At 55.2% G+C, this 26,728-nt stretch overlaps 8 protein-coding genes across 8 annotated transcripts; 2 read left to right on the forward strand and 6 right to left on the reverse strand.

Moving 5' to 3' along the window:
• Positions 1-2,694: 2,694 nt before the first annotated feature.
• Positions 2,695-3,838, reverse strand: ung1 (Uracil-DNA glycosylase; the record flags this gene model as incomplete). The annotated part of the gene is made up of 2 exons (XM_037325040.1): positions 2,695-3,388; positions 3,450-3,838. The coding sequence occupies 2 exons, from the start codon at positions 3,836-3,838 to the stop codon at positions 2,695-2,697; spliced, it is 1,083 nt and encodes a 360-aa protein (XP_037177258.1).
• A 934-nt stretch (positions 3,839-4,772) lies between these two features.
• On the reverse strand, positions 4,773-6,138 carry slc25a40 (Solute carrier family 25 member 40; the record flags this gene model as incomplete). Its single annotated transcript, XM_037325041.1, has 2 exons — positions 4,773-5,896; positions 5,955-6,138. The coding sequence occupies 2 exons, from the start codon at positions 6,136-6,138 to the stop codon at positions 4,773-4,775; spliced, it is 1,308 nt and encodes a 435-aa protein (XP_037177252.1).
• Positions 6,139-6,797: 659 nt separating this feature from the next.
• HRT3 (F-box protein HRT3) lies at positions 6,798-8,386 on the forward strand (the record flags this gene model as incomplete). The annotated part of the gene is made up of 2 exons (XM_037325042.1): positions 6,798-7,190; positions 7,247-8,386. The coding sequence occupies 2 exons, from the start codon at positions 6,798-6,800 to the stop codon at positions 8,384-8,386; spliced, it is 1,533 nt and encodes a 510-aa protein (XP_037177253.1).
• Positions 8,387-8,565: 179 nt separating this feature from the next.
• Positions 8,566-9,614, reverse strand: CGCA056_v009796 (Oxidoreductase BOA17; the record flags this gene model as incomplete). The annotated part of the gene is made up of 3 exons (XM_037325043.1): positions 8,566-8,963; positions 9,033-9,214; positions 9,301-9,614. 3 exons carry the CDS (start codon positions 9,612-9,614, stop codon positions 8,566-8,568), a joined length of 894 nt encoding a protein of 297 aa, XP_037177254.1.
• Positions 9,615-10,642: 1,028 nt separating this feature from the next.
• CGCA056_v009797 (uncharacterized protein) lies at positions 10,643-12,944 on the reverse strand (the record flags this gene model as incomplete). Its single annotated transcript, XM_037325044.1, has 2 exons — positions 10,643-11,878; positions 11,931-12,944. The coding sequence occupies 2 exons, from the start codon at positions 12,942-12,944 to the stop codon at positions 10,643-10,645; spliced, it is 2,250 nt and encodes a 749-aa protein (XP_037177017.1).
• Positions 12,945-19,748: 6,804 nt separating this feature from the next.
• CGCA056_v009798 (uncharacterized protein) lies at positions 19,749-20,723 on the forward strand (the record flags this gene model as incomplete). The annotated part of the gene is made up of 2 exons (XM_037325045.1): positions 19,749-19,856; positions 20,004-20,723. 2 exons carry the CDS (start codon positions 19,749-19,751, stop codon positions 20,721-20,723), a joined length of 828 nt encoding a protein of 275 aa, XP_037177259.1.
• Positions 20,724-21,041: 318 nt separating this feature from the next.
• GUP1 (Glycerol uptake protein 1) lies at positions 21,042-23,151 on the reverse strand (the record flags this gene model as incomplete). Its single annotated transcript, XM_037325046.1, has 5 exons — positions 21,042-21,148; positions 21,213-22,074; positions 22,128-22,706; positions 22,767-22,834; positions 22,893-23,151. The coding sequence occupies 5 exons, from the start codon at positions 23,149-23,151 to the stop codon at positions 21,042-21,044; spliced, it is 1,875 nt and encodes a 624-aa protein (XP_037177260.1).
• Positions 23,152-24,383: 1,232 nt separating this feature from the next.
• CGCA056_v009800 (uncharacterized protein) lies at positions 24,384-25,661 on the reverse strand (the record flags this gene model as incomplete). Its single annotated transcript, XM_037325047.1, has 3 exons — positions 24,384-24,792; positions 24,847-25,373; positions 25,419-25,661. The coding sequence occupies 3 exons, from the start codon at positions 25,659-25,661 to the stop codon at positions 24,384-24,386; spliced, it is 1,179 nt and encodes a 392-aa protein (XP_037176972.1).
• Positions 25,662-26,728: the final 1,067 nt, after the last annotated feature.

Genomic DNA, 26,728 nt, shown 5'->3' on the forward strand with positions numbered 1-26,728 from the left:
CATTCCCCGCGGCCTGTGTTCATGTCAGGAACATCCGACATACCCAGGTACGGACTTATCACGGCGTAAATTCTACCGCATTTTTGTAGCACCCTCATTGAGCTCATGTCTCGCAGCATCCTCAGCTGGGAAAGCAACAAGGCATAGCATGATGACCACTAACACGACGAGACGCGTCTCGAATGTGAACCTGCCGCCAGGTTACTTTGGCTTCCGGCGCCCGCCCGTCTGCCCCACTCCCCGGCAAGCCACAGGACGCGGCAACATGCTCGTGTCGACGACCTTGGAGGAATCCAATTGTCCCAGAAAGAAATAGCAAGACTCGAAGCGACATCCGAGGAAGAAACCATGAGTCTGGGGCACCGCCGTGCCGCCTCAATGGCCCGAGAGCGATGTGGGAAACCCCCAACTCAGCGCCGCCAACGGTCCGGGCAGGACGCCACTTCGGCCGCCCTGAGGAGCCTTCTTACTCAGAACAATCTGCCTCTGACACCCAATCTAAAGCGACTCGCCAGCTCCCAGCACACCGGGATTTGCCAACAATAGGACGACAATTCTCCTGCGTGAGGGAAGTCGCTTCGCCGTGCATGAGTTGGCCGTTGCCAGCACATCCTCGTCGCTACTCCCATCCACCATTCACAGCCGGCTTTCTTCACATCCTCAGAGCCGAGCACCCCGATGGAACAAGTCATTGGCTGTGTTCTGTGCGCTTGATCGGCGTGTGCTGGCACCCACCACAAAGTCCTGTCAGGCTTGACGGGCAGCAGCTCTCTGGTTACTTGCATTTCGGCTGATCGTGCGCGTCACTGACCCTCTAGGCCCCAGTAGATGTCGCGCCGATGAAATCTCGCTACCGCTCTTTTCTCCGTCCGGAGACTTCTCCTCGGCGGATGTACAATCGGTACCGCTGAGGGTGACAGATCACCATGATGCCACTGACAGGATACGACACGGAAGCGAGCTGGCAGATGCCACGAATTGGCACTGCAAGGTGCCATGGGCTCCCTCAAACCATTCATCGGCGAATGCGACGGCGCTCGAGCCTCCCGTTGTTTTTCTGTGCCTCCTCTCGCACATTCAAATCGGTCGTGCCAGGGCCGCATGAACGCACCTCCAAGGGGGGCTTGGGGGCTCAAGGACCTGCTTGCCTTTGCGCGTCTGATCCCGGCGTCTTGACTGGCCAGATCAGATGCGAAACTTCTTCCCGGTTTGTCGATTACAAAAAAAAGAAGAAGAAAAATTGCTGGCTGCACTACCGATCGATCAACGTCAGAAATGTCTGTCCATACTCCACCGAATGACCAACTCAATTATCGGACGATGTCTTCTATGGGTCTCGGCTCTAATTGGGGAGACGAGCCGCCAGTGTCTTACACAGAAACGTCACCAATTCTCCAGCTTTCCCTCCACGGCTGCGGCGAACATGAACCCTTCGACCGCTACGCCAGCGGCTGCCACTGCACAACCCAAATCTCAGCATGCCAATTACCGCCGCATGTCTCTTTTTTGACTTACCGGCATAAAGTCCCGGTGGCATGGCGCTGCAACCAACCCAATGGCTTCCCCGAACGTGACAAGACCCTTAAATTCCCTGTTTAAATGACATAAGCAAGTTGTCCGTCATTTAGACTCATCAGGGTTGTGAGATGGCATGTGACCCGCGGAACGCGCTTCAACTTCTGCAACGCACAATATAAGGTAATTGGAATATCAAACCCGTCTGGCTTGCAAGAACAATTTCGACGGAATGTAGGGCGAAAAGGTGCGCTCTCGCGGAGGGAACAAGGAAAATCGCACATTGACCAATCGCTCGACACACGATTAAGATGAACCCGCGAGACACTTTCACCTGCCTGAGCACCAGCATTGCGTAATCGGTCGCATTAGGTTTCCGTCCTTGCGTCCGGCCCGGGCGGCACCGGAATCGGGACCGCGATGTGGGTCCCAGAACCCGGAGGCCCGTCCGGTTTTGTCAACTCAGAAGCTCACCATGAGAAAGTGTTTACAACTGGCCCGGAAAAATATCACACTGCAAGTGAGAGCGATAAATTTCTTCGGCATACCTAGCAGTGGTCACCACAAAGCCAGCTCTATGCGAACCAGTAGTTTACGACCCCGAGTAAACGTCGCGACGGATATGCCCAGTTCCGGGCACTGCCTCATAAGTGTAAGAGGCTAGCATAGTACGGATGCTGTAGCACTGCCTGTGGATATCTCGGGCAGCGAGCGTTATAAAAGCTGTGTCAGGACAAGCAGCGACACTAATGAAGAATATGGCTCTTCGGACTGGGCCTAGATATGGTTTCTGGCGTCTGCGCATAGAAGCGCTCAGTGTGGTGGATCAGTCGTTAGCATAGCCCAGTACCACGACAACAGAACTGTCTCCAAGGTCCGCTGAGGAGGCATGCTTATTGGTGACCATACGTGTGCATACAAGGCCTGTATCAATGAATTTTCCAATCATGGTATTCTTTCGATTTTCTCCTGAGCCATCCGAACACCACCGTCTCGTAACTTAGCCAATCCCGACATGCATCTATACGTGATTCTTCATATGCCAACAGCAGGCTTTATCATCTAGTAAAACAAGTCATGATCCGGGCCATTCCTAGAAGATGGCCTGGACATAGCAAGCGTGTCGTCGGGAACAACCATATGCAGTTCGGCCCAACGACCGTCTTCACCTCCATAGTATTACTCCTTCTTGGGCGAGGCCTTCGTCTCGGCCTCTTCCTCCGCCGCAGCCGCCATAGCCGCCATGGCGTCCTCGTCGACTTCATCGTCGTCCTCCTCCTCCTTCTTCTCCGCCGGGGCCGGGGCCGGGACCTCAACCTTCTTGGCCCCGCTCAGGTCCCAGTCAATCTCGGCGCCAGCGCCGTACCGCTCGACAAGCCAGTCGTTGGCCTTGCGGAAGTGCCCGCAGTCGAAGAAGCCCCTCGACGCACTCAGCGGGCTGGGGTGCACGCTCTTGAGAATGAGATGCTTCTTGGCGTCAATCTTGACGACGCGCTTGCCGGCGGGCGTGCCCCACGCCATGTAGACGACGCCGCGAGAGCGCTTCTGCGCGACGAGGTCAATGACCTTTTGCGTGAAGCGCTCCCAGCCGCGGTTCGAGTGCGAGTTGGCCTCGTGCGCGCGGACCGTCAGGCAGGTATTGAGCATGAGCACGCCGCGATCCGCCCACGGGGTCAGCAGGCCGCCGTTCTTGGGAGGCGGGCTGAAGCTCGGGTAGTCCTTCCTGAGGGCAATGTACATGTTCTTGAGCGAAGGGGGGGCCGGGGTCGGGGGGCGGACGGAGAAGGCGAGGCCGTGGGCTTGGTTGTGGTTGTGGTAGGGATCTTGGCCGACGATGACGACTTTGACGTTGTTGAAGGGGGTATGACGGGACCTGAAGCTGTGTTAGCATACACGTATTGAGTGCGCTGGGGTAGTGGAATTGGGAAACGGACCAAGAGTACACATCCTCCTTTGGAGGAAACCACTTCCTTCCTGCACTAGTTTCCCTGTTCAAGAACCTCTTGAGGTCGAGGAACTCCTTGCTCGTGACCTCATCCTTGAGGTGTGCCAGCCAGCTCTCGTGCAAGGTGTCGATCTCGAGCTGGAGCAGCTCCTTCTGCTCGGCTGTCAGTCCGGCGACCCACTTCTCCTTGTCGAACTTGGGAGCCGGCGTATCGGCGGCGGCGGCTGCAGCCACAGCGCCGTTGCCGCTCCCTGCGGCGGCGGAACCCTTAGCAACCGGTTTCGGGGCGCCGAAGAAGGACATGATACTGCCGTCCTGCTTGGGTTTCTTGCTGTCCGCGGACGACAGCGTGCCGGCCTTGCGCTTGAGGGTCGACATTTTGGTCTTTGTGGGGAAGGAGAACGGCTTTTTGGAGAAAGTGGTGATGCGGAGTGCCCCTTGATCTGGGCAAGGGCGGACTAGAACTGGCAGCTGGAAGGGCAGGCGTAGGCGTAGGCGGGTAATCGTGGTGAGATGTGTGGGTGGTCGTGAAGGCGTCAACTGGTCGTCAATGGGTTCGTAAATCAAAGTTGGAGCATAGATGGAAGGTCACAAGAGAAGAAATGGATAATGGCGAGGTCAATTGGAAGGGGAAGAACGGCTAGAGAAGAAGAGGTGAGGTTGGCGTGCCGGACGTCGTAGTAGAATTCTTTGCCTGGCCAAAGCTGAAAGTGCCGGTCTGCGGACCGTCCAGTGTCGCGTGGGGCGACGCGCTACCGGTAAGAGCAAAGAAAAAAAAAAAAGGAAGTCATTTACGCGAAAACCCCCGGTGGCCCGCTCTTTCAGGCGCGTCCTGCCACGAGTTTTAGTGGTTGGTAGGGGCGCGGGGGAGCTGCGTGGGAGCTGCAGCCCTGCAGCGCCCCCAGCTTAGGTTGGCTCGGCGGCACCCGCATGTTCCCCCTGAGATGGGCGTCGTTTGGGACGAAGTGGTGACTTCATAGGCGTCCGACGCGGCATCGGGAGGGTGTCATTGGCCGGTGCATCCTGTCATCTTGGTGTTCGTCAAGCGAATTCTCGTCCAACTTGGCATCAAAAGCTTAAACACATCAAGAGACAAAAAAGTCGTGTTGTGGGGGAGGTATCATTACATCTTTCGCTACATAGTACAAGTTTTTGGTTTTCCCGTGTCTAATAAACCCAAACCACGACATCTGCGTGTCGTTTGGCGTGCAACTCCAGGCCCGGATTCTTTTCCTTCCGGTTCATTAATAGCAGCCCGCCGTTTTAACGCCCAACAATGCATTGAAAGGGAAAGAGTGGTGATGCTATGTCTTCAGTCCATGTCCCGCCTCGACTTCTCATTAACGCTCCTGAACACTCGCTTGCCGACTTCGTAGCTGCTGATCATGATGGCGCAGGCCGGGGCAACCTTTAGAGTGCGGGGAATCCATCCCTTCCATAGGCCCTGGATACCTTCGGTCGAAAATATGTGCCAGAGCAGGCGAATCATTGTGCCTTGTTCAGCTGCAGCCATCTTAGTAGCGTTGGGGGAGTCGCGGTAGACTTGAGTCCTCGTCTTGCCCACGTCGAACGGCATCGTCACTATCGATGCGAATCCACCAGACACAGCACCGGCAATGAAGCTATCCGTCAGGGTTTCCGTATGGTTCTCCTGGCTTTGCGATCTACGGCGCGCCTGTGTCCGAGAACCCCTGACGTCCAGCGTTCGGCCACGGCGGGTCTCGCGCAGGTCCGTCAGCTTTCCCCGGATCGTCTCGTACCCCCACCAGTAGATACCCGAGAAGGGCACATCCCTCCACAACGTCAAGGTCAGGCCCCTCCACAACGCGCTGTAGCCGCTGGCGTTGACCATGTCCTTGATGCCTCGGAACGTGTTGGCAAGGTGGCCTGTTGCAGAGTTTCCGGTGCTGGCTTGCATTCTGGTGCGGAACAGCTCGATCGGGCTGACGGCGGCGGCGGCAAGGATGCGAGCTCCGGAGCCGGCGACAAGGGGAGCGGTGTCGTCGTTGAGCCTCTGCGCGATCGGGCTCTTCTTGTTGTATCGCAGGTAGTCGTAGCCGGTGAAGTAGATGATGTTTCCCGGAATCGTCATGAGTAACGTCGGAGACAGCCCCCGCCACAGGCTGGTGAACCCCTCGTTGCGCGCAATCTTCCTAAGTCCGTCCATGGTTGAGCTAATTGTCTTTCGCTCCGCCTCCTCGACGGCACAATCGGCCGCCACGGCGGTCGCGGCGCCCTCCGCTTTGGGCATGGCTATGCACAGCTCAGAGTTGCCATTCATGAAGAAGACCTCCCTGCAGCAGGCAGTAACTCCGAGCGTCTCTCGATTAAAGGTCTTCAGGGTGTTGGTCGTCATCGCAAGCTTGGAAAAGTCTACCAAAGGCGGGGTGACGGTTTGGGACTGCCAACGAACTCGTACAACATCGAGCGGCGTAACTGTGGTGAGCCGCGTTAGCGGAAGGCGACTGGATCGATATGCAAAAGCTGTACTTACCGAGAAGCGACGTCAACAGACTGCCCGACATGGCCGAGATCATCTTTTGAGACGCGCTGATGTCCTCGTCACCGCCTCCTGGACCATTGTCCTTGCCTGGAATCATGCGCGCCATGGCGAAGGAGTCATCCGGGTCGAATCTGTCGTGGTCCTGGCCGCCGGTAGCCTGGTGTATGGTAGTCATCGCGGACCAAGTTGCATGGTCGGAGAGATCGGAGCTGGAGAAAGAGGAAGTTCCCATCCGGTCGCAAGTGCTGTGTAACGTCGTACAAGGCCAAAGGGTTGCGAGTCGTGTCGTAGAAGAAAAGACGGATGAGGGGAAGACAAGCTTTCGTGAGCTTTTTCGCTCGAGCAGGGGAAGATGGGCGAGATGGACCTTACCCCGTTTGCCAGAGTCCGGCCGTCATCGTCCTTCTTCCCCAAAAATTTTGGGCCGGAGATAATGAGATGGGTGGCGTTGGGGCACGTACCTTGCCTGGCCGAGCCGAGCTCAGGACGTCACTAACCGAAAATGGGGTATGATTGGCTCGACATCGGGTGGTGCCTCCGATGTTCCACACCTGCACTAAATGTCACCGATAAGCACCAGCCCGGTGGAGCTGACGCCGGATGACTCCAGTTGTCGGCGTGCGTGCTTACAACGCAGAGTCGATGATGAGTGGTCGGCCTCAACTACATCTCATTTCTTAAATAGGTACATCTTCAACCACCTGGGCCAACCACGCTCTCAACTCCATCGCACAACTTTTTCTTTATTTTTCAGTCGACCCTCATGACATTATTATAGAATTAGCATTTGCTCCAGAGCTCAGGTTTTCCTGAGCAACCCACAAGTACCTTACCATGGAAGACAACCCGCCAAAGCTCGACTCCGAGCTGGAGTCTTTCCGCCAACAATGGAAGACGGAGCTTCAGTCCAAGAAGTCGGTTCCAGAGCCGCGCGGATCTCACTCAAAGAAAGCCGTGCCCTCATCGTCCAAGGCGATTGTAGCCCCTGAAAGTTCCAGAACCGCAACAAACAAGAAGTCCCAGATTGAAGAGGACGAGGAATATGCCCGTGAGTTGACATTCGATGAGCCGGCACCTCCGTCGTCTTCAGGGAGGACTTTGGATCAGCCGGAACCACCAAAGGCAAGGGAGCTGGTCTCGGCCTTGGATCACTTTGAAGAGGCGGTAGAGAAAGAGGCGATTGGTAATTTGGGCGATAGCTTGAAGCTCTACCGAAAGGCTTTCCGGGTGAGTAACAGCCTGGTTCTCATACGCGAGTGATTATATCTAACACCTCCATCAAGATGGACACCCGTGTGGATTTGGCCTACAGGAAAAAGCATTTCCCTGCAGCTGTGGGGAAGCCTGTGCAGACAGCAACGTCAGCCACGCCGGCCGCCACCTCAAGTGCGGCCGATAAGTCAGCAGAGACGCAGCAGCAGACTATGAGTGAGCTCATCGCGAGCTTCTCAGGTCTCTCTGTGGCAGCAGCTCCTCCTCCAGTGGAGGGAGACCCGGCGCCTCCTTGCCCGATCGCCGAACTACCCGAGGAAATTTTAGTTCACATTTTCAAGGACCTGGCTGTTCTTGATGTTGGTGATTACGTGCGTCTGTCTCTCGTTTGCAAGCGTTTTGCCTACATTGCCGCCACGGAGCAGTCCATCTGGCGTCGCATCGCGATGGGCACCGAGTTCGGTTTTGCTGGAATGCATTACCACTGGCAGAAGGGCATCTCGTGGGAGCCCCTGGGCACGGCGGAGGAAATTGAAGACACAGACTTTGTCAGCATGGAGGAGCTCAACCAACATCGTGAAGAAGAGAAGGAAGCAACAACTCTTGTTCTCTTACCGGAACTGTATTCCTCGTCGTGGCTGAAGCTTTGGCGGCACCGACCTCGCATTCGCTTCAACGGGTGCTACATCTCCACGGTGAACTACATCCGCGCCGGTGGAGCCAACGCGAACCAGATTACCTGGAACAGTCCTGTTCACATCGTCACATATTACCGCTACCTACGCTTCTTCCGCGACGGTACAGTCATCAGCCTACTCACCACCGCCGAGCCGGGCGACGTCGTGCACTACATGACCAAAAGCCACCTGGAGCAGCACGTCGGTGGCAATGCAGCTCATCTCCCTTCTATCCTTATGCAGGACGCCCTGAAGGGACGCTGGCGGTTGTCGTCAGCATTAGATCATCCTGATGCACCTCTGGGTGAGACAGAAGGCGACCTCTTCGTCGAGACGGAGGGAGTCGCGCCCAAGTACATGTACAGGATGGACATGTCGATGCGAAACGCTGGTAAGGGGGCGCGGAACACGAAGCTCGTTTGGAAGGGCTTCTATAGCTATAACAAGCTAACGGATGACTGGGGCGAGTTCGCCCTGAAGAACGATAAGCCCTTCTATTTCAGCAGGGTTAAGAGCTACGGCGTTGGACAGTGAGTTGACTCGCCATAGATAAATACAATCAGATGCTTGTGCTCTCATCAGCATTGATCTTTTCTTAATACTTCATCAGTATACAAAGAGCGTGGACGGCTCTCATTTAAAACCATCGATTAGAAATGCAACTCCAAGGGCCTGAGCTTGACTAACACCAAAGAAACAGCCCATCCACTGCCCTACCAATCCGTGCTCTTTGCAACATCCTCCCAATTCTCATAAACCTTGACCATATCCTCACACTTCTTCTTGATCCTCCCCCACCCATCAGTCCCCAACGGAACCCTCAGCGGAATCTCCCGCCCCGCGCCCATTCCCTCGCCGCGGACCAGCTCCACCATCCGCTCAACAGCCTTCTTCGGATCCCCGGGCTCCGTCCCGTAAATCTTGGCCCCCTGCTCCACACAAGCCGCATTGAAGCCCGCAAACTCTGGGATCCGCAGCGGGATGTGCGCGAGCTTGACGAACACCCTCGTGCGGAAGTACCCCGGCTCGACCATGAGAACCTTCAAGCCCGGTGCCAGGATCGCGAGTTCTTGCGCGAGCGTCTCGACGGCGGCTAGCTCGGGGTTACCTCCTGGTTAGCACAATGTTCTCAGAGAGTTCCAACAGTGTTGATGAGATACAGGAAGGGAAAGGTCCGCACCTGATAACGCAAACTTGCTGGCGCAGTACGCCCCAGCAGAAATGTCGACGTGCCACGCGGCCTGCGAGCTGAGAAGCACCAGCGTCCCCGTCCCCCTCTCCCTCAGGAACGGGAGAAACGCACGCACGATGTTCAGCGGCCCGTGGAAATTCGTGCGGAAGCACTCCTCCATCTGTTCTTGTCTGTTCCCTCTCATTCATCAGCCTCATCCATTCCATTGCAACTCCCCCCATGCCCCAAGGTCATGTACAGAAAGAACAAAACTCACGCCAACTCCTCAACCAACCCAGAAAGGACATATCCCGCATTGTTCACCACAACATCGACGCCGCCGGGGAACGCCGCCCACGCCTGCGCAACCGTCTCCCGAATGACGCCCTCAGAAGCCGACACGTCCAGGTCCATGACCTTCGCGCCCGTGTCCTGGAGATGCGCGAGCTTGACGTCGGCCTGGCGGCCCGTGGCGATGACGTTCTGCCCCTCGGCGCATAGTTTCCTGACGAGGATCTCGCCGAAGCCGCTCGAGCAGCCTGTGATGAACCAGGTGTTGGGTACTCTCGTTGCTTCTGCGCCTGTAGCCATGGTATCACGAACAGAGAGAGATGCAGGCCAAGGTTCTCGTCCTTCAGGGATAGGAACGAGAGAATGGAGGAAGCAGATCTTAAAGACCATCCGGTGTAAGCTCGTGCTGGTGATAGCAACGCCACCCCAGTCATGTTTGTCTGCACTGGCATGCCACCAACGATAAATCACACGCAAACAATGTCCACTTTCGTCCTACTTTCCGCTAAAACATGGCCCTCATTAGAAGACGGAAGGTGAGAATCAGCAGTTGTACCGACTCGAGTACTCGCATTTGCCTTTTATAGTTAACGGAGGTGAAAGGGTCCCATGGGCCAGAGCCTTAGCCTATTAAAGAATGTATCGTTCTCAGTCTTATGGCGCAGAAAGGCGTGCAGGAATTGTCTGTTCCACACTTTGGATACGCAGTCATGTTTTCGTGTAACACATGGCTTACGAGGTTCTGCAGGCAACATGCACCAACCAGGCAAGCACGGAGAAGTATGTCAATCAAGAACCCGTACCACGGAAGATCTCTTATCTATAGTGGGCCGAGGATTTTCTGGCCGTTCTTTTTTCTCGGATTCTCATCGAATCGTACATTACGGCCCAATCATGGGCACAAGAAAAAGGTAGCCAGGCTTTTCAAATGCATCAGAAAATAAACAGTTCGCCCCCTTATTGCAAAACGCCCCAACACCTGGCAGGATGACAGTGTTCAGTGCTTCCCTTCCCAAGTTGTGAGTTCCTTTTCCTAGGCAATACACATGTAGAAATGTAAAAGAAAATGCTGGATACTGATGTTTCTTGCAAACAAGGTGGTTGCGTGGGGCAGTAGCGAGTGTGATGGACGCGCATAAATGCAATGGTAAATGATCAGTGGACGCCCCGGGTATCAATGTCGCACTTTATGCCAAGGCTGGGTAAAGAGACGCAATAGGGCAAGTTTAGGAAATGCACCGGGCCACAGCGTGTCAAGCTGACGGAGAGAGCCTCCAGGCCCCATGTTGTCGGTGTGAGGCCGGGCCACATGGCCATCAGGCACCGTCTCAGCGCGGCGTCACTCTCTTGCCGTCCAAGAACTTGGGGCTTCTGGCATCGTAGTACATATTCGGCGTTTGTTGCTGCCTCCGCTGTTCGTATGCCATCCGCTCTTCCTCATCGAGAGAGAATGCCTTCTTCAACCAGCCGAATGCACTTCGCTTCTTCTTCAGTCGCTTCTCACCGCTAGCCGTGGCTTGAGAATCGTAAGTCATAGTCGTGACGGTACTCAACATACTTGCGCCACCCAAGCGGGAGGGTGCGTTCCTCTGGTGGGAGGGATAGTACCCAGATTGAGCATAAGGAGACCGAGGTTGCGCACCAGCCGTAAGGGGCCTTTGCTGCAGAGGAGAATGCGGGCTTGCCTGCACCGGGCGGTAAAACTGGTGCTCAGACCGAGGAGAGGGCAGGACTGGCGGTTGCTGCACCTGCGGAGACAGCTCATTGGTGTTGTGGTAGCGCGGTCGTTGGTCGATATCTGAGCCGTACGCTGAATCGGGAGCCTGGTATTGCCGGGGCGATTCTCTCTCAGCATGGGAGTGGTGTAGGTCTGTAGCGGGAGGAGGGATTTGAATGGACTCCGGAGGCGTTGTCTTGAGCGAGACTCGTTGTCGGAGCGAAGTCTTCTTTGTTGGTACGGGGGCCTCTCGTTGCGGCTCAGGTTTGGGCGACTCAGTCACCATAGGCGAGGGTAGAGGTTCCGGGGGCTGAGGCGTATATGTCCGAGGCTGCAGGATATAGAGCGGAGCGTCGTCAATGGCGACTTCGACTTCTTCGGGTTCGAAAGACCCCGACGGACCATCAGGCGTCTCCAAGGTCAGCTTCGGTGTAACTTTGTGCGTGCTATGTACTGAGCTGTGAACCGAATGCGAGCTGGGTGCAGTATGGTTGCTGTGAGTAGTGTGGAAGCTGTCGGTCGTACGAGAGCTGCTGGTCGTGTGGTTGCTTCTGCTAGTGTGCGTACTTCTAGCAGTATGGATGCTCTTATTTGTTTGCGATGTCTGGGCGGTGCGCGTGGATTGTCGGTCTGGCGAAGCCGCTGGAGACGGCCTTTGTACAGGGATTTCGAAATAACTTGGATTCGAGCTTGATCTTCCGGTGGACATGGAGCCACTGACGCTGTTGGCGCGGAGCGTTGATCGTCTTGCGCTCCTGAGAGAAGGGGGAGAAGCCGGCGGGGAGTTGAGTGAGGCCTCATCAGTTCGAGGTCCTTGAATCGGCAAAGTGAATGGTGGGATGCTCGCCTGCGTCCTCGTTAGCTCTAAATTTCGTCCCAATCGTTTCGTTGTCACTCACCCAAGTTCTCCTGCTGACTTCACCAGCCTTCCTGCTCATCTCCGCCACCATTTTGCCAAGCCTGATAACCAGAGCGTTCAGTTCCTTCCCTTGAGCCTGCAACTCAACAAATGCGTTATACCAGCCCTCCGTGTTGCCCTTCATGGCGGCGTAAATGTCGACGACATCTGGTCGATCTTGGCGCCATATGCCGGCGTTTTGTTGGGCTAGGTAAATGGCAAACTCCTTCGTCGCAGCTAAGCCATGCTGTACATCCTTGTCGTATTGCTCGAGCTGGATGTTGGTGCGGGCGACAATGTGCTCAATCTTTTCGTTCCCTTGGACAATTTCCAGTCGAAAATTACGGTCCTCCAATAGCTTCTCAAACACTTCCAGATTTTCCATCGGCAAGCGCAGGTAGTCTATCCTCTCCTTCAAGTCTTTGGAAGCCTGTTCAAAATCCTCCATTACAACCTCAAGAAACTCGTCCACTTCATCAATGTGTCCCTGGAGAATGCTAACTACTTGAGCAGCGCTGTTGGCCATGCCATTGAGCAGTAAGTAGACGCCAAATGATATTTGAGCCATGAGCTTGTGAAGCTCGTGCTGCTGCTGGCCAGGACGGAAACGCCAGAGCATGTCGGGGAGGTCATCTTCGCGCTCCTGGCTTATGAGCTCTTCGCGACGGATCTTTGCGTCAGCAGTCTTCAACTTTGGCTTGGCGGCGGGGTTGCCATCGGCGACTTCGAGGAAGGACTCGTTGAAAGCAGATTGCATAGAGGGGATAGGATGGCGCGGGACCTTGGGGCTGCCGAGTGTCGGAGACTCATTGTTGTCGCGGCGTATGCTTCGCTCAGGAATCTGTGGGATCGTTGCAGTTGTGGGTGTCCTCTGATCATCCTCGTCGTCGCTCTCGTCAATTGGCGAAGGCGGGTCGTCTGTTGGAGGCAAAAGGACAATGGGCAGGTCCAGAGAAAGGTCGAGTGACTTGCTGGCCCCGAAGGACATGCGCGGGAGACCGGTCGAAGTAGCCATGGTGTACAAGGTGTGTGTCGGTACCTACTGACAGACTGCAGAGACCATCTGGTGTGTGACGACCGCCGCAGCCGTTTGACAGAACGCACCGAGTACGAATGGGAGTCGTGCAAGGCGCGGCAGGGCGAATGGGCGAATTTGGAGCGATCAAACCCTGTGCGACGCTGGCGCTTATCGAAGCACCTGTTGGCTGTTGGTGTAGTTTGTGGTGGGCGAAAAGAGAGAAGGACGTTGTGCAGCTGGGTGGGAGCCGCGTTGAAGAAGTCCAGGTCGTCGTGTTCAACAGTCGCACATAGACATGACAGGCAGGAGAGTCCCTGGTTGAAGGAGGGGGGTCGCGAGAAGGGCGAACAAGAACAGGTCCGGGGTCGTCGTTGTGGTGAAAAAGGGCGGGTGAGTAAGGAGGGAGGGCAAGGTAAGGTAAGGCAAGGTCAGGCCCGACAGGGTAAGGTATAGATTATAGTGAGGTGGGATAATATTAGTATTACGAATAAAGGGTTAGGTTGGGAAGCGAAGAGAAGAGTCCAGTCGGGACAGGCCAAGCGATGACGACGGAGCCGAAGGTTTAGGCGGAGGAAGAGAGGATGGCGGGGAGGGAAGCAGAGAGCATTCCAGATAAGAGGCGAAGGGTTGACGGTGCTCAGTCAGGGCCGAGGAGGAGTGAGCGAGCGAACGAACGGGGGGGAGAGTGGAAAAAGAAAAAAAAAAAGAAGAAAAAAAAAAGAAAAAAGAGAGAGAAGAGTTGAGGCGAAGGTTGTAAGGTAAGGCAAGGCGTCGGAAGGATGCGCTTTCGGGGAAGTATGATGGGGAAAAGTAGCCGCAACGCGCAGCCGAAAAAGAAGCTGTCTGTCTGTCCGTCCGTCTGTCTGGCTTGCTGGCCGGCCGAAGGAGGGATGGATTGATTGATTGATGGGACGGGATAAGATGGGTTGGGGACGTGGACGTGGACATGGACGTGGACGGGGTGGATGGGATGGGCCCCCCTCCATCACCCATCCCATCCCATGCCCTGGCCAGACGGTCCTCTCCTCCACTGAATTGAATGAATGAATGGCCTGAATGCCGGGAGCTACTGTGCGGCGCAAGGAAGGACCCAGGCAGGGTACTGTCACTTCGCGGCCGGTACGTACATTTGATGCCACCTACCTGCCTTGCCTTCCTGTGCTAAGTTCTAACCTCGCAGTCCTTGCAGTACCTAGGTACCTGCATGCCGCTGTCGCTAGCTACCTTGCCTACCTAAGGTAGGCACATCGGCAAATGGCAGGTACGGTACCTTAAGGTAAGGTAGGTAGGTAGGTTTGCTGTCTGTCGCCTGTCGCCTGTCTGGGCCTCAGATTGCCCGCGTCGCGCAAAAAAAAAAAAAAAGGAAGCAACATTCGAGTCAAAGATGGAGCCTAACTGTCGGATTGCAGTGACACCTGTGACCGCCGCTGGGACTGTGGGGACGAACACAGGTTGGGAATTGGCCAGTCGCATAGACGCGCCGAGACTCCTTGCTTTGTGCGTCTCTGTTTTTTTTTTTTTTTTTTCCCTCTCTCTTTTTGCTTCCCTTTCTTTGGCTTCAACTTCAATGGCTTTGGGCAGGGCAAGGCAAGGCAAGGTTAGCTACACCACCTACCATACCTACCTACCTAAGGTAAGGTACGGTAAGGCACGGTAGATAGGTACGGGCAGATACGAGCACCCGTGTACGGATACTTGACCAACAGCACCGACCGATGCTCTCCGTGTGGTCTGCCCAACTTCATATATCTTGATCAACTAATTCGTTTAATATCAGACCATTGGCTCGACTCTCATTGCCCCGTCCGTCGCCTCCTGTCTCCTGGCCGCGCATGGCTCCCCAAATGGAATGGCAAAAAAAGGCGCTGAACAACAGGAAGAAAGGAAGGACCCAGCATGCACCCGCCGGCCCCCCTTGAATCGTTCTCCAACCCCTGTCGCCATTCCTCTTTTCCACCTTAGCGTCTTTTGGGGCCCTGAACCCCTGAACAAAACGGGGAAAGACATGGCAAAAGGGAAAGGGCCCAGAACCACCCGACGCTCACCCTGTTGCAGGGGCCCCGACGCCGTGAACCACCTCAGTGTCTCTTTTTCTTCCCAGGAGCCCAGGGTCCCACGCCCCTCTCGCAACCCTCCACTTTCACCCAGGCAAGCACGCCAAGCCAGGCCAGCCCAGCTCCAGCTCCAGCTTCAGCTCCAGCAGCTCACATCTCCGCCGGAGAGCCGTCTTCGGCCCTGGACTCTTTAGCTTCAGGCACGCCGCGACGCTCGAACAACCGACAAGCTCTCTCATGTGCTATGTAAGGTGGTCAATATCCATCCGTACCTACCTACCTACCTAAGGTAGGCACTCACGAATCCAGACCAGAACACACACATGCTGACGGACGTTCGGACTGACTCTGACTTCCTATGACTCTGACTTTGAACTTTCCAGTCGCGTTACTTGCCGCCGCCGCCAGACGACCTGCACACTCCGCCCACTTCCCTTACTTGCAGTGGGATGGGAGCCTCTGTGCCCGTATGGGCAGACCTTGGATGCCCGTGGGATGCCCTTGGGATGCCCGTCGTGGCATCCTCTGCCTGCAACCACCAACCTAGCTACGCCCGAGGATCGGTACCGGACTCAGAGTATCATTCATCCTCCTGTCACAAGGTTCTGCGCATTTACGGCGCTGTGCTTGCTCGCTCACGCATGCTCCTCAGCATACGGGACTGGAGATACTCGGTTGATGGCCTTGCCAAACAAAGTACCGTATGCGATCGATGCACGGATATCCACTCAACTGAGCCAGGATACACAAAAACCGGCCGCCATTGACGCAGTAATCGCGACATGCAGACTCTTGCATGCGCGCCAAGCCAGAAGACCCAGGCTGTCGTCAGCCACCACCTACGGCAGAAGTCACCGGCGCGACAGTTGGCGTATGACGGGCACTTGACCTGCCCGCATCTGCATTTACTGCATTTTCAATCCGCATCGCATCGTCGCCATAGGGAGATAAGGTACCTTACCTTAGGCCCATCGTACTATTCGTTTTGTGCAGGAACCAGTCTCAATCGGGCTTGACCCCTGCCGGTGACTGACAGCCTGGGACATCGTCTTCCTTCTTCTGTCTGCTTCGCGCCCAAAAGTGCAGATACTTTGGTCGCGCGCCATCGCTCATTCGTCTTTACGTTACCACACCCGTCTGCAAGAGCGCGAAGAATGGTTCCCACGCCTTGTCGATGGTAGCCGACGAAGCCAAGAGGGGGTGCACCGAGGCGCAATAACTTACGAAAGACTCTTTAATGGAATCCCCGTTATACGTTCCATTGGGGCCGCCGACACGAGATGAGAATGGCACTGCGACATGCAACATGCAACCCCCCATCTTCAAAGGTGCCAACGGTATTCCTGCCAAACGTGCCCTTCCCGCCCGCACCGCGCCGACAGGGTCTGGGGGAGCACTGTCGTAGGTTGTTTGTTGTTTGCCTGCTTGCTGCTTCGCCGCCTGTTTCTGCTCTGGAGCCCGGGCCAACATCCCGAACCTCCTGGCTTGCTGACACAGATAGCACTGAGGTGGACGTCGTCAGCGGCCGACCTACGCAGCACCAGAGGCATCCATCGCTCACCGCAAGATACCTTGGGTGGTAGTGCCTTGTATCCATACATCCTGCCGCACTTTGTCTTTACTCAGATAGGTAGGCAGACAACAAACCAGTCGACATGGCCTCTGAAGGCCTCGGTCTCACGGTGATCATCACCAATGCCCCCTCCAAATCTTATTCGCCATCGGTGGCACGTCCGTCGCCGTCTATCGCCCGCCAACACCGGCACGGGTCACGGAGCGGCTTGTGCCACACAGTGACTGTTCGACCATTCAGCACAGCCTGGGCAGCACAGCACAGCGCACAACACAGCACCTGAGCACAGCACTTCCATCTTCCATCTGTGCCCTGCTGCCATTCGATTGGCAGCTGCTGACATGCCCTGTCTCCGACCGCACGGCCCGTCGCCGTCGTCGCCGCCGCCGTCGAAATCGCGAAGCTACTCCTGAGTCTCAAACCGCCGACTGTGTCGCTCAACAACGATGATGCTCACCGTCTCCTGGACTTGGCCGTTGTTGTACGAGGTCACATCCACGCCTGACCGGCCCCCTTCCCCTCTGGGCTTATTTCCATCTCCGGACATAGGCTCATTGACCCGATCGATCGGCTTGCCTCCCGTCCACGGAGCCCGCTGTCTGCCCCATGGCCGCCCCCTGGATGCCTTCTCGATGGAGTGATCAAATTGGATATCTAGGCCCCCGTTGGCATTGGCAATGGCCTATTTGGGCCCTGGCTTGTTATTTCCCCAGCCGTTGACCGCTTTTCAAAATTTGGTTACGATATCCTTGACGTGGCTGCAACAGGGGAGATGAGGAGGGACGAAGGAGCAGAAAAGATGAGATGAACGAGGGAGCCTCATCTGGTTCGTTCCAACGCCTTTGACTTTGGCCTTGGTCGAGTCTGTGCGGGCAACGACGACACCAGTGCTAATTGCGATGACGAGATTCATTGAAGTCCGCCGGTGAAAGCCAGCGAAGGAACCAGCATGGCTCCATTTGAGGCAGGCCAAGCTATTCGTACATGGTTCTTCAGCCTTGACATCAAGTCGCCCGTTGCATCCGGCCGGCGTTGCTGGAGGGCGACCAGGACCTGGAGGCTGATGGAAGCGACTGTCACAACCTCTCTTAAAATCAATAAATGACCCAAAGAGGCCCGCTGACGATTTTGTCTGACCCGATGACCCGGACGAGTCAGATTGACGCGACCAATTGGGTTGCTCACACGGCTGCAATGAGCAATGGTTGATATTGGGCTGGCAAAATATTGATTTTTAGCCCACCTCTGGAGATCTACGATACGACATCATCATTCACACGAGACTTCTGGAGTTTTGGAAGGGGGCTCTGCACAACGGGGACAGACAGGACATGGCAAGGCAAGATGACGAGCATGAGAAATCGCAACGGGCCACATTCTGCAGCAGACCCCGTTGCAGGTGGACCATGGAACTAGCCGTGGAACTATCTGTTGTCTATCCACGTCTATCCAAGGAGTCCTAGCACGATAGTGATTCCGCTTTACCGTCGCCAAGGACGTTATTGATGCCACATCAAGTGGCCCCAGTGGCAGCAGTCGTCGTCTGCACTGAGTGGTCTCTGCCCTCGGCCCGCGGCTGCCCCTCGCGCAGCAACCCGCCTGCTGTTCGCAGTCCATGTCGGCTCGTGGTGGCTCTCTTCCAAGGGTCGGAGAGTGGCGGGTGCAAATGCATCGCGCTTCTCCGTCCCCCCCAACGCAAGCGCGGAAATGACGGACGCCCACGATTCAGCAGTCTCTTCACGACAAGCGCGGCGGGCTCGCGTACGGATAGGTGCCAGGGCTGTCCTGGTTTTCGATCCCGTCATACAAGTGGTTCCCCTGTGGCACTCTCGCCCTGGGCTGAGCCGAGCAGCGCTTTTCTGATCGACGGACCGTTCATCTGGGGATCGATCTGCAATCTGCTTACCCAAGATGTGTCCCTTTTTCTGCCTCCTGCACGAAGACTGCATCAGCCTCACCCCGCAACAGGCACGCTTTCCGAGCCCGTCGATGAGGGCTTCGCATCTCAAGATCACGCTGGTCAACGGGAGACGGGCTGCGCGTCTAGTCCAAGCCGCAACCTGATGGTTCTCAGCTCCGACACGTTGGACACGCCATCACTGTGGCTGCTGCTGGCTGGCTGGCTGGTTGTCCTTGCCAATCAAAGCCATTGGGCGTCACGGCGCCCACTCATGATTCGCTGGTATCACACGTTCCTCATCGCGGTCCAGTTCAGTGATGCCACGTGCAGCCACATCCCAGGTGCTGACCGGCGTCAGCGATGCGCAGCCGGCTCTAAACTTGGGCACTTGGAAGTCGGACTAGTTACCAAGGCTGAGCTATATTCTGGTTGCAGCTGAGAGATGCTACTAGGCCATCATCATGAAGAGATATGGTCGGTTAATGGCATCAGAAAGCCTACCCTCGATGGATGGAAGATTGAAAAGTAGCTCCATCCCTTTTCAGCAACCACGCACCCAACATCGGGCTCTAAATCTAAATGTGTGCTGAACCGTTCGCTCCCCACATCATCTCCGGCCACCAAGCTGCAGCAACGGTCAAGACCCTCTTTCGGGACCAGGACCCTGGCCCCGACTATCGAAAGAGGAAGCAGGCAGTGAAAAACGGCCACTTCCCGTCGGCATCAGCCACAACGCCGGGGCCGTGTCTTAATCGCGTCCCGACGTGCTTGCTGAAATAGAACACTACCATCATCAGCTCGGCACTGCATTCCGGGTCACTCTAAAGGTGTGAGAGACGTCTTTGGAATGCTCCTCCTCAACATCGACATATCGTAGATGTCTTTTTCCCATTCGCATTCATTCCGCCGCTGTCGCTATCCTTCTGCAGTCAGTGTTTTCTATTAGGACGCGAATACACAAAATACACAGGCATTCATAAACGCCAAGCTGCACACGACACCGAACCCATCTACCGCGGTACTCAGCAAGCCCCGGGCTGCCAGGTCACCCCGGCAGCGACATGATTGCGCTTTTCCTGGCGACGGAGGCACACCCTTGCGACCTTACGACCCGCGCCGAGAGCCAAGGCCCACCACGTTCAAAAACCTCTTGGGTCTCGATCTTCCCACTCCCAGGGCTCAACTCCAAAACCTGAACATCGTCAACAAGCGAAAATAACGGTTTTTACACCTCGTCAAGCGGTGTAAAACCCCTCCCTCCAGGGCAGATGAAGATGTTCGCTGCCTTCCGCTTCGGGAACGATCTCTGGGATCCATCCTACCGCTTCGAGACCTCGTGGCTTCTGCCTCCCTACCTGTTGGCTGCTTGTCGCGCGCTGATTGTGAGTGTTTACTTTTCTCCTATCCTCGCATCCCCGAGACGACTCTTCATTTTATTTTCTCTATCCTCCCGGATTTGTACCACGTTCCCTGGCTCCAACCCCGCTCTACGCCTTTCTCAATTGGAAGCTAACGATGACCCCCCACAGAGTCTCTACATCTTCGTCACCCGCTTCTTCATCATCGGTTGGACATGCACCCACGCTGAGGATGGCGGCTGCACGATTGTCGGCCAGAGCTTCTCATACTTCACCGTCCTCACCTACTGGGGTCTAGCCTTCTACTTCCTCGTCTCCGCCATCCACACCTTCACCTACGCTCACTCGGGCTCCCCTATCCTCGACCGCTTCCCGCGCCCTCTGCAGGCCCTCCACGCCTTCTACTACACGACCATCACCACCTACCCGTTCATCGTCACGATTGTGTACTGGGCGATTATCTACTCGGGTCCTTGGTACGAGGAGGAATTCAACGCATGGAGTAACGTCTCCCAGCACGCAATGAACTCGGGCTTCGCCCTGTTCGAGATCATCATCCCCCGCACCAGCGCCGCCCAGCTCGAGTGGGTGCACATGCTCTGGCTCATCATCGTCCTCGCCCTGTACCTGGCCCTCGCCTACGTCACCCACGCCACGCAGGGCTTCTACACGTACGACTTCCTCGACATCCAGAAGAACGGCAGCGGCAAGACGGCGGCGTACATCATCGGCATCGCCGTCGCCGGTATCGTCTTCTACCTCGTCGTCAAGGGCCTCATCTGGCTCAGGGAGTGGGTGACGGAGCGCAAGCTGGGCATGGACGGCAAGTTTGCCCAGCAGCGTTTCCGCAACTACGACACCGAGCTGGGCACCATCAACAGTAAGCACTAGATATGCATGGCTTGTGTATGTGTCCATGTGTGTCTGTACATTTTCCATTTGTCCGCGCCGAGTACACGGTCGGCGCTTACGGGAACGTTCATAAAAAGAAGACTTGCAAGGAGTCGGGCATTCGGGTGGGAGCGGCTGCATTGATCATTATACCCCGAGGGACGGTATCGGTGTCCCTGTCACCATCTATACCTAGGCACGAACAGGACAGATATAGAAGTAGTAGTAGTGTACAACAGCGTCAGCTGTCTCGTATGGTAATACAGGTAATTTTAAGACGTAAAAAAGTGGCTTTCTATGATCGGGCTCTCTTTTGTTTTAGCACTTCAATGAGATGCCTCTTCTCATCTCAGACTCGCGTATCTCGAACATGACTTGGACGCCGATGAAGAGCGCGGTACATGCCCCTACGAAAAACATGACGCCTACGCAATGTGTTAGTATGATACTCTCGAAAGGTAGAGCGCGAGTTCTTTTGGGGCAGCGTACCTGACCAGTCATGCAAGATACCGTGCAGAATGCTCTGCAGGCCATCTAAACCGACAGCGAAACCGACAAGGTTGGCCGTCATCATCATGAGCACGTTGGCAACGGCGCCGATGCCACACAGCCAGCGGTACTGGTTCGGTCTGTTCTCCCACTTCCTCGCGGGGAACAGCATTCCCGCGAGCACCTCTGGTAGGAGGAACAGGACGATGAGCCAGCCCCAGATCAACAGGCGCAAGCGGATGTCATGCCACAGTGCTACAAACGTGAAGACGAGGAGGTACGTGGCGATTGAGCGGACGGTCGTGGCCCAGGAGCGGAAGTTTGCACCGCCCAGGGGTATGTATATGTAGCGGATCAGCCAACGGTTGTAGGAGCGATGCCAGGCCTTCCAGAAGGATTTCGGAGACCAGTTGTTGGAGACGCAGCGCAGCATGTTCTCCGGCGCGTCGACGCCGTCGAGGAGGGCCCATAGGCGGAATAGGCGCCATGGGAGGAGGAGTTTGAGCCAGATGATGTGGAGGTTAAAGTAGGAGAGCAGGGAAAGCTGAGAGGGCGTGTAGGATGACCAATTGGGCCCCGCGTGCGAGATGGCGCATACATAGTCGTAATGGAGCACGATTTCCATCGCGAGCAGGCAGAGAGCAAAGCGGACTGCGTAGCGCAGGGTGCGGCCCGTCTCAACAGAGGCAGGCGGGTGTCGGAGCTGGTGGATGAAGTCGTTGAAGGTCATAATGGGCCCAACAAGATACAGCGGCGCATAGATCGCGTAGGCGAGGTAATTACGGAAGCAGTAATCCTTGGGAGCGGCGGAAATGGCCAGGCGGTCACGTTCGGAGAGATTGGCGGGGTCAAGTTGCTTCTTCTTAAGGATCTCAGTGCTGAACAAAGTGTTTGGGGCGGTGGACAGAGTCTTACCTCGAGAGCGCTTCCGCCACGATGGTCCAGGCTAAAATAGTAATCCAGGTTGAAACTGATGAGCCGTAGAACAGTGATGTTGAAGAGAATCTCCCAGCGGCCCATCAACCCCCCGTACGAATCGAGCCAGACACCCCATCGCACCAGGAAGGGGTCTTCCTCTAGTAGGTCCTTGTGCGCAGAGGGTGGTGTGATGTGCCGCGCAATGTTGGCGAACTTGTATCCCTGGCTCAGCTCGTTCGCGAAGAGCATGCAGACGTTGAAGATCCATGTCGCAGCGGGGATGTATCTTCGCGGGAGCCGCGTGGCAAGCTGGTAGTTGATGTAAAGGATTGCTAGAACCTTGAACGCAGAGAAGCCGTGCAGTGCGATGAGGAACACGATGGCGAATCGGTAGTCAAAGGAAGCGCGCTGCTCGAGGCGGGCGTCGCCTTGCTCTGTTACCGACTTCTTGTGTAGGTCTGACGGGATCGGGAAGACGATGTTCCAAAGCTTCCGGAGGAGTGGGTGGAAGGTCAGGAGCAGGGCCATGTAAGGAAGGTTCTGGCGGAAGGTATGATATTGCGAGTCGGAAACATCCTAGAAGTGATCGTGTTACAGGAGGCTTCACTTCGTAGAGGGGTGTCGAGGGCGACCTACGATTTTACGCCCCGGGATCCAGCCGTCAGATAGGAAGCGCTCGTAGTTGTGGTATCGGGGGTCAGAAGCTGCAGTGACATATCGTTAGCATAGCTACGAGCTCAGGACTCTCCATGAGCCACTCACGCCTCGACACTCCCCAGGCCACCCAGAACATATACGGTATCACCCCTGCGATATAGGCGAGGTAGACGATAAACTCGGGTTGCCTCCATTTTGACGGCTGCGCGCGGCTGTGGGCTTTGCTGGCTGACTCTTTGCTCTGCGCCGGATCATTGCGTGACTCGATCACGGTCTTGTATGGAACGGAGGAGGAGTTCGTGAAGCGCGTATCGAGGTTGTCGAGATCGTAGATGCTCTTCAGGAACGTGAGCGGGCCACCCATGGCGGGCGGGCTTTCTGCTGCTGCTGCTGCTGCTGCTGCTGCTGCTGGCAGCTGCTCTGCTTGGAGCTTCGACGCGTGTGGGGAACGAGGGGGGGAAGGACAGCAGGTGACGGTTCTAGATCATTGTCAATCGAATAACGAAGAGTCCCCAGGACTGGTGTTGTTGGAAGAAGCGAGTTGGTTTCTCCCGGTCAGATGGCGGTCGAAATGGGGCGTCGTGGGATGTCTCGTGTCCGTGGATCGCATTTCCGTCCCATGTGTCCAATTGACGGGACGGTTATTTTTGAAGCAAGCTGCTGGAGACATTGGAAGGGCTGCTAAGCTAAGCTCAGACAAGCTACGTGGGACCCCCGTAATGCGCAACCTGCCAGTTGCACCGCCCGCAAATTCGGGGCATTTCTGGCCTTCTAGAGCGTCCCAATTGGCGGGGGTGATCGACAATACCCCTTTTTCTGCACTGGGGGCCGGTTCAGGGTTCGCCTCAGGTCGCATGCGCTGTGCCTCGGTCCCCCGGTTGCTGCACTGCACTTGCACCAGATTTTGGGGAGGCTTGGTTGGCCAATGGCGTGAAACTATTGCCAATCATGAGACGCCAACTCTGCGACGCGCAACGTCAACTTCCTCAACTTCCTGAATCAACTCTTCGTGTTCACATGGAAGGTAACATTAGAAAGCCACAAGGCTTTTTTGTCAAGGAGCAACTTCGAAACAAAGAATATTACCAGGTCTGTCATGGCTCACGACTGGGAGAAACAAGCGGCCAAACATGCGGCCACTTCCTCAAGTCCGACCACAGCTCTGAGGTTATAGGCAAATTCACTTCACGATGCCTTCACATACGACCATACCCATTGGAAAACTCGGGATCCCGTCCGCTCTCCCATAGATAAGCCAATGAGGGCTGGAGTAGTAGTCAGGTCGGTGACGACTGGCGAATGCCCGGTGTTGTATGTTTTTGCTTTCAAGTCTCCCTTTTAGACTCTGAACCGCCCTCCTACTTGATTTGAAGCCACCGTAAGCCTCAAGTTTTGTTTTGGCCTTTCAATAACAGGAATAGAATTAGTTCTCGATTTAACTTTCGGGCAGTTACTCAAGGATATGGCAGCATCTGGACTATAGAAGATGCAGAGAGATGACCATCCGGGGCTTTGAGATAGTAAGGGCCTCGGGGTGTTTTCTGACTGACTACCATATCCTTGCTACCAAGTTGAAAGTTCTTGTACTCGCGAATCTCACTCCCCAGAAACCGTCGGGAACAAAAAGGATATATCACTCTGCTCGAACCACGCCTTCTTCTTACCCCAAGCATTGACAATAGACTCACTACCGATGCGAGCAATATCTCGGGTTTGTTCAAGGGTCTCCATTTCTCGCGAAATGGTGCCAAAACTAACGAGATGGACCCCCAGCTGGAGGGCGATTCGGAGAGCTGAGCTCTCCGACAGGTCATCTAGTCCCCTGCAGTAGCCCTCCGCAATCCACAGGCTTGCTGCTGACCCCTGACACAGCCAGATTGCGAATAGCTCTCCCAGCATCTCCCCGTGATCCATGCTTGGAACTCCAAGTTGGGCGTTCTCCCAGTCTACCACATATATAGACGTATCAAGGTTGGCCGCGAGTGGTGTGTCACGAATCAGGACACTGTTCTAGTGTTATTCTAAAAGTTTGAGGTAGTAGGTATCGGCGTTAACCCACTTCTGTGGACAGAAGTCCCCATGTATAACCGTCAAGGTCTTAGTACCCCCGCGTATCTCCTCTAAGGCCTGCCCCTTTACTTCCTCAAATATGCCTCGCATGTGGCCCAGGATCGAGGGGAACTGGGCGACTCTTTCGAGCAGCCAATCGTAGTTGATCATGTGCTTCAACTTCTGCATCTGGTTGTCTTTGTAAAGGGCCTCCTTCAGTGATGAGCTTGCCCCATCCGGCCCGTCGCTTTCCAAGATGCTGTTCGTGAGCTCATGGAATTTGGAAATGTATTTAGCCATGGCGCCACCAATATTCTGGTATTGCGGACGCAGATCCATGGGCGTGTCTGATGGAGGGAACTTGAGAAGGTGCTTCTTCAAGTGTACCACATTCGGCAGATACTCTTGAATCTGCGTCTTCGTTTTCTCGTCGTAGACGTAGCATCTTGGGCTTTTGACGGTGATACTGGAGCTCTCCTGGCTACGCAGGCGGAGAGACATCGCCTCGAGCTCTTTTAGACAAGCCGCCTCCACGTTCTATCAAGTGTTAGCTAAGATGCTAGATAGCAAAGATCGCCCTACACAACGCTCGATCGCGATGGAGTTGACGGGATGCCGGGCCATGTATGGCTCTCCATGTTTGACCATAACTTCCATCGCCCTGTTTCCATCTTTGTCGTCAAATGCTTGCCTCAGCCTTGCGAGGTAGGTGAAGTTGGTTTGACCTCCTGTAAGCGACGTAAGTGAGACCGCAGAATATGAGGTAGCTTGCATCCACTCCTGCACTCGGAGCTGGACCTCGTCTGATGTCTGCGAAACAGCCATCGCCCTTAGACTGTGAATCAAGGAGTGAATATGACATTCATTTCCACGGTTTGACAGGTTCTCACTTCCGGTCATTAAATAACACAGCCGCCAAGGCACATTCTGGGTGCCTAGATGCAGCTCATCGCAGCGAGTGGCCATCCATCGTCATGCATGACTGACGTCAGCCCTCCCAAAACAACAGCCTGATTATAGTGCAACGCACTTAAACGGGATACTGGCTCTGTTGCAGGGCCCTATCAGAAGGATCTGTATTATTTGATGATCACAACATCTGCAAGATTTCGTGCCCATATGATAAGAGCAGATGGAAGGCTGTGATCAAGTTTCCTCGACCTTGTGGCTTTCGTTTCTGAAAATGGTGTCTAGGACTCCTCTAAGATGGGACAGCGCATGATAAGGATCTTCTTGTGCTCTATCGGGGCATGGAATGTATGTGTAAAGATTGTTTATTGAGCCCGGTAAAGGATTGCCTAGCTGAAATTCCGCTCCTTCCTCCTCAAAGGCAACTACTTATTCACCTCACTTTGGCCATACATCCAAACGAAGAAATTTCCCATTCACTGTAAACCCTAATTGAAAGAAAGTTGTTGTTGTTCTTAGCGTAATTCTAACGCATGGTTTGATTACTTGCTTCCTTCCTAATACTACCTTATAATACGGTCTACCTCCTTTTCAGTCATTATGGTCAGTCTAGTACGACCTACCCACACAGAGGTTACTTGATGTGGAGGATCAACTGCCGTCTTCTGATTACATTCACTACGTATCCATGCGTGATTAAGACAAACCGCCTGCTTCCATATTACATAGGTCTGCTGCGCTGACCACACTGTGCATTGTATTGCCACGAACAATTGCCGCGGGCTTTTGCATTGTTCTTCTTTCTATTACGGTATGAATCTAGGCGGAGACCCTTTTATCGGTAAAGGAGGAACGTTTTGGGCGATGTGGTGTAACTTAGAGGGATGGTTCGTGTCGTGTTACCCTCTTCCCCTCTGTTTGTCGACAACCTTTCGGTAGTACAGCTTCCTGATGTTTTTGGCAAACTTCTGGAGGCATGTTGC

This window comes from Colletotrichum aenigma, assembly GCF_013390185.1.
Source record: "Colletotrichum aenigma strain Cg56 chromosome Unknown KSG_Cg56_contig06, whole genome shotgun sequence".
Taxonomy (NCBI): Eukaryota; Fungi; Ascomycota; class Sordariomycetes; order Glomerellales; family Glomerellaceae; genus Colletotrichum; species Colletotrichum aenigma.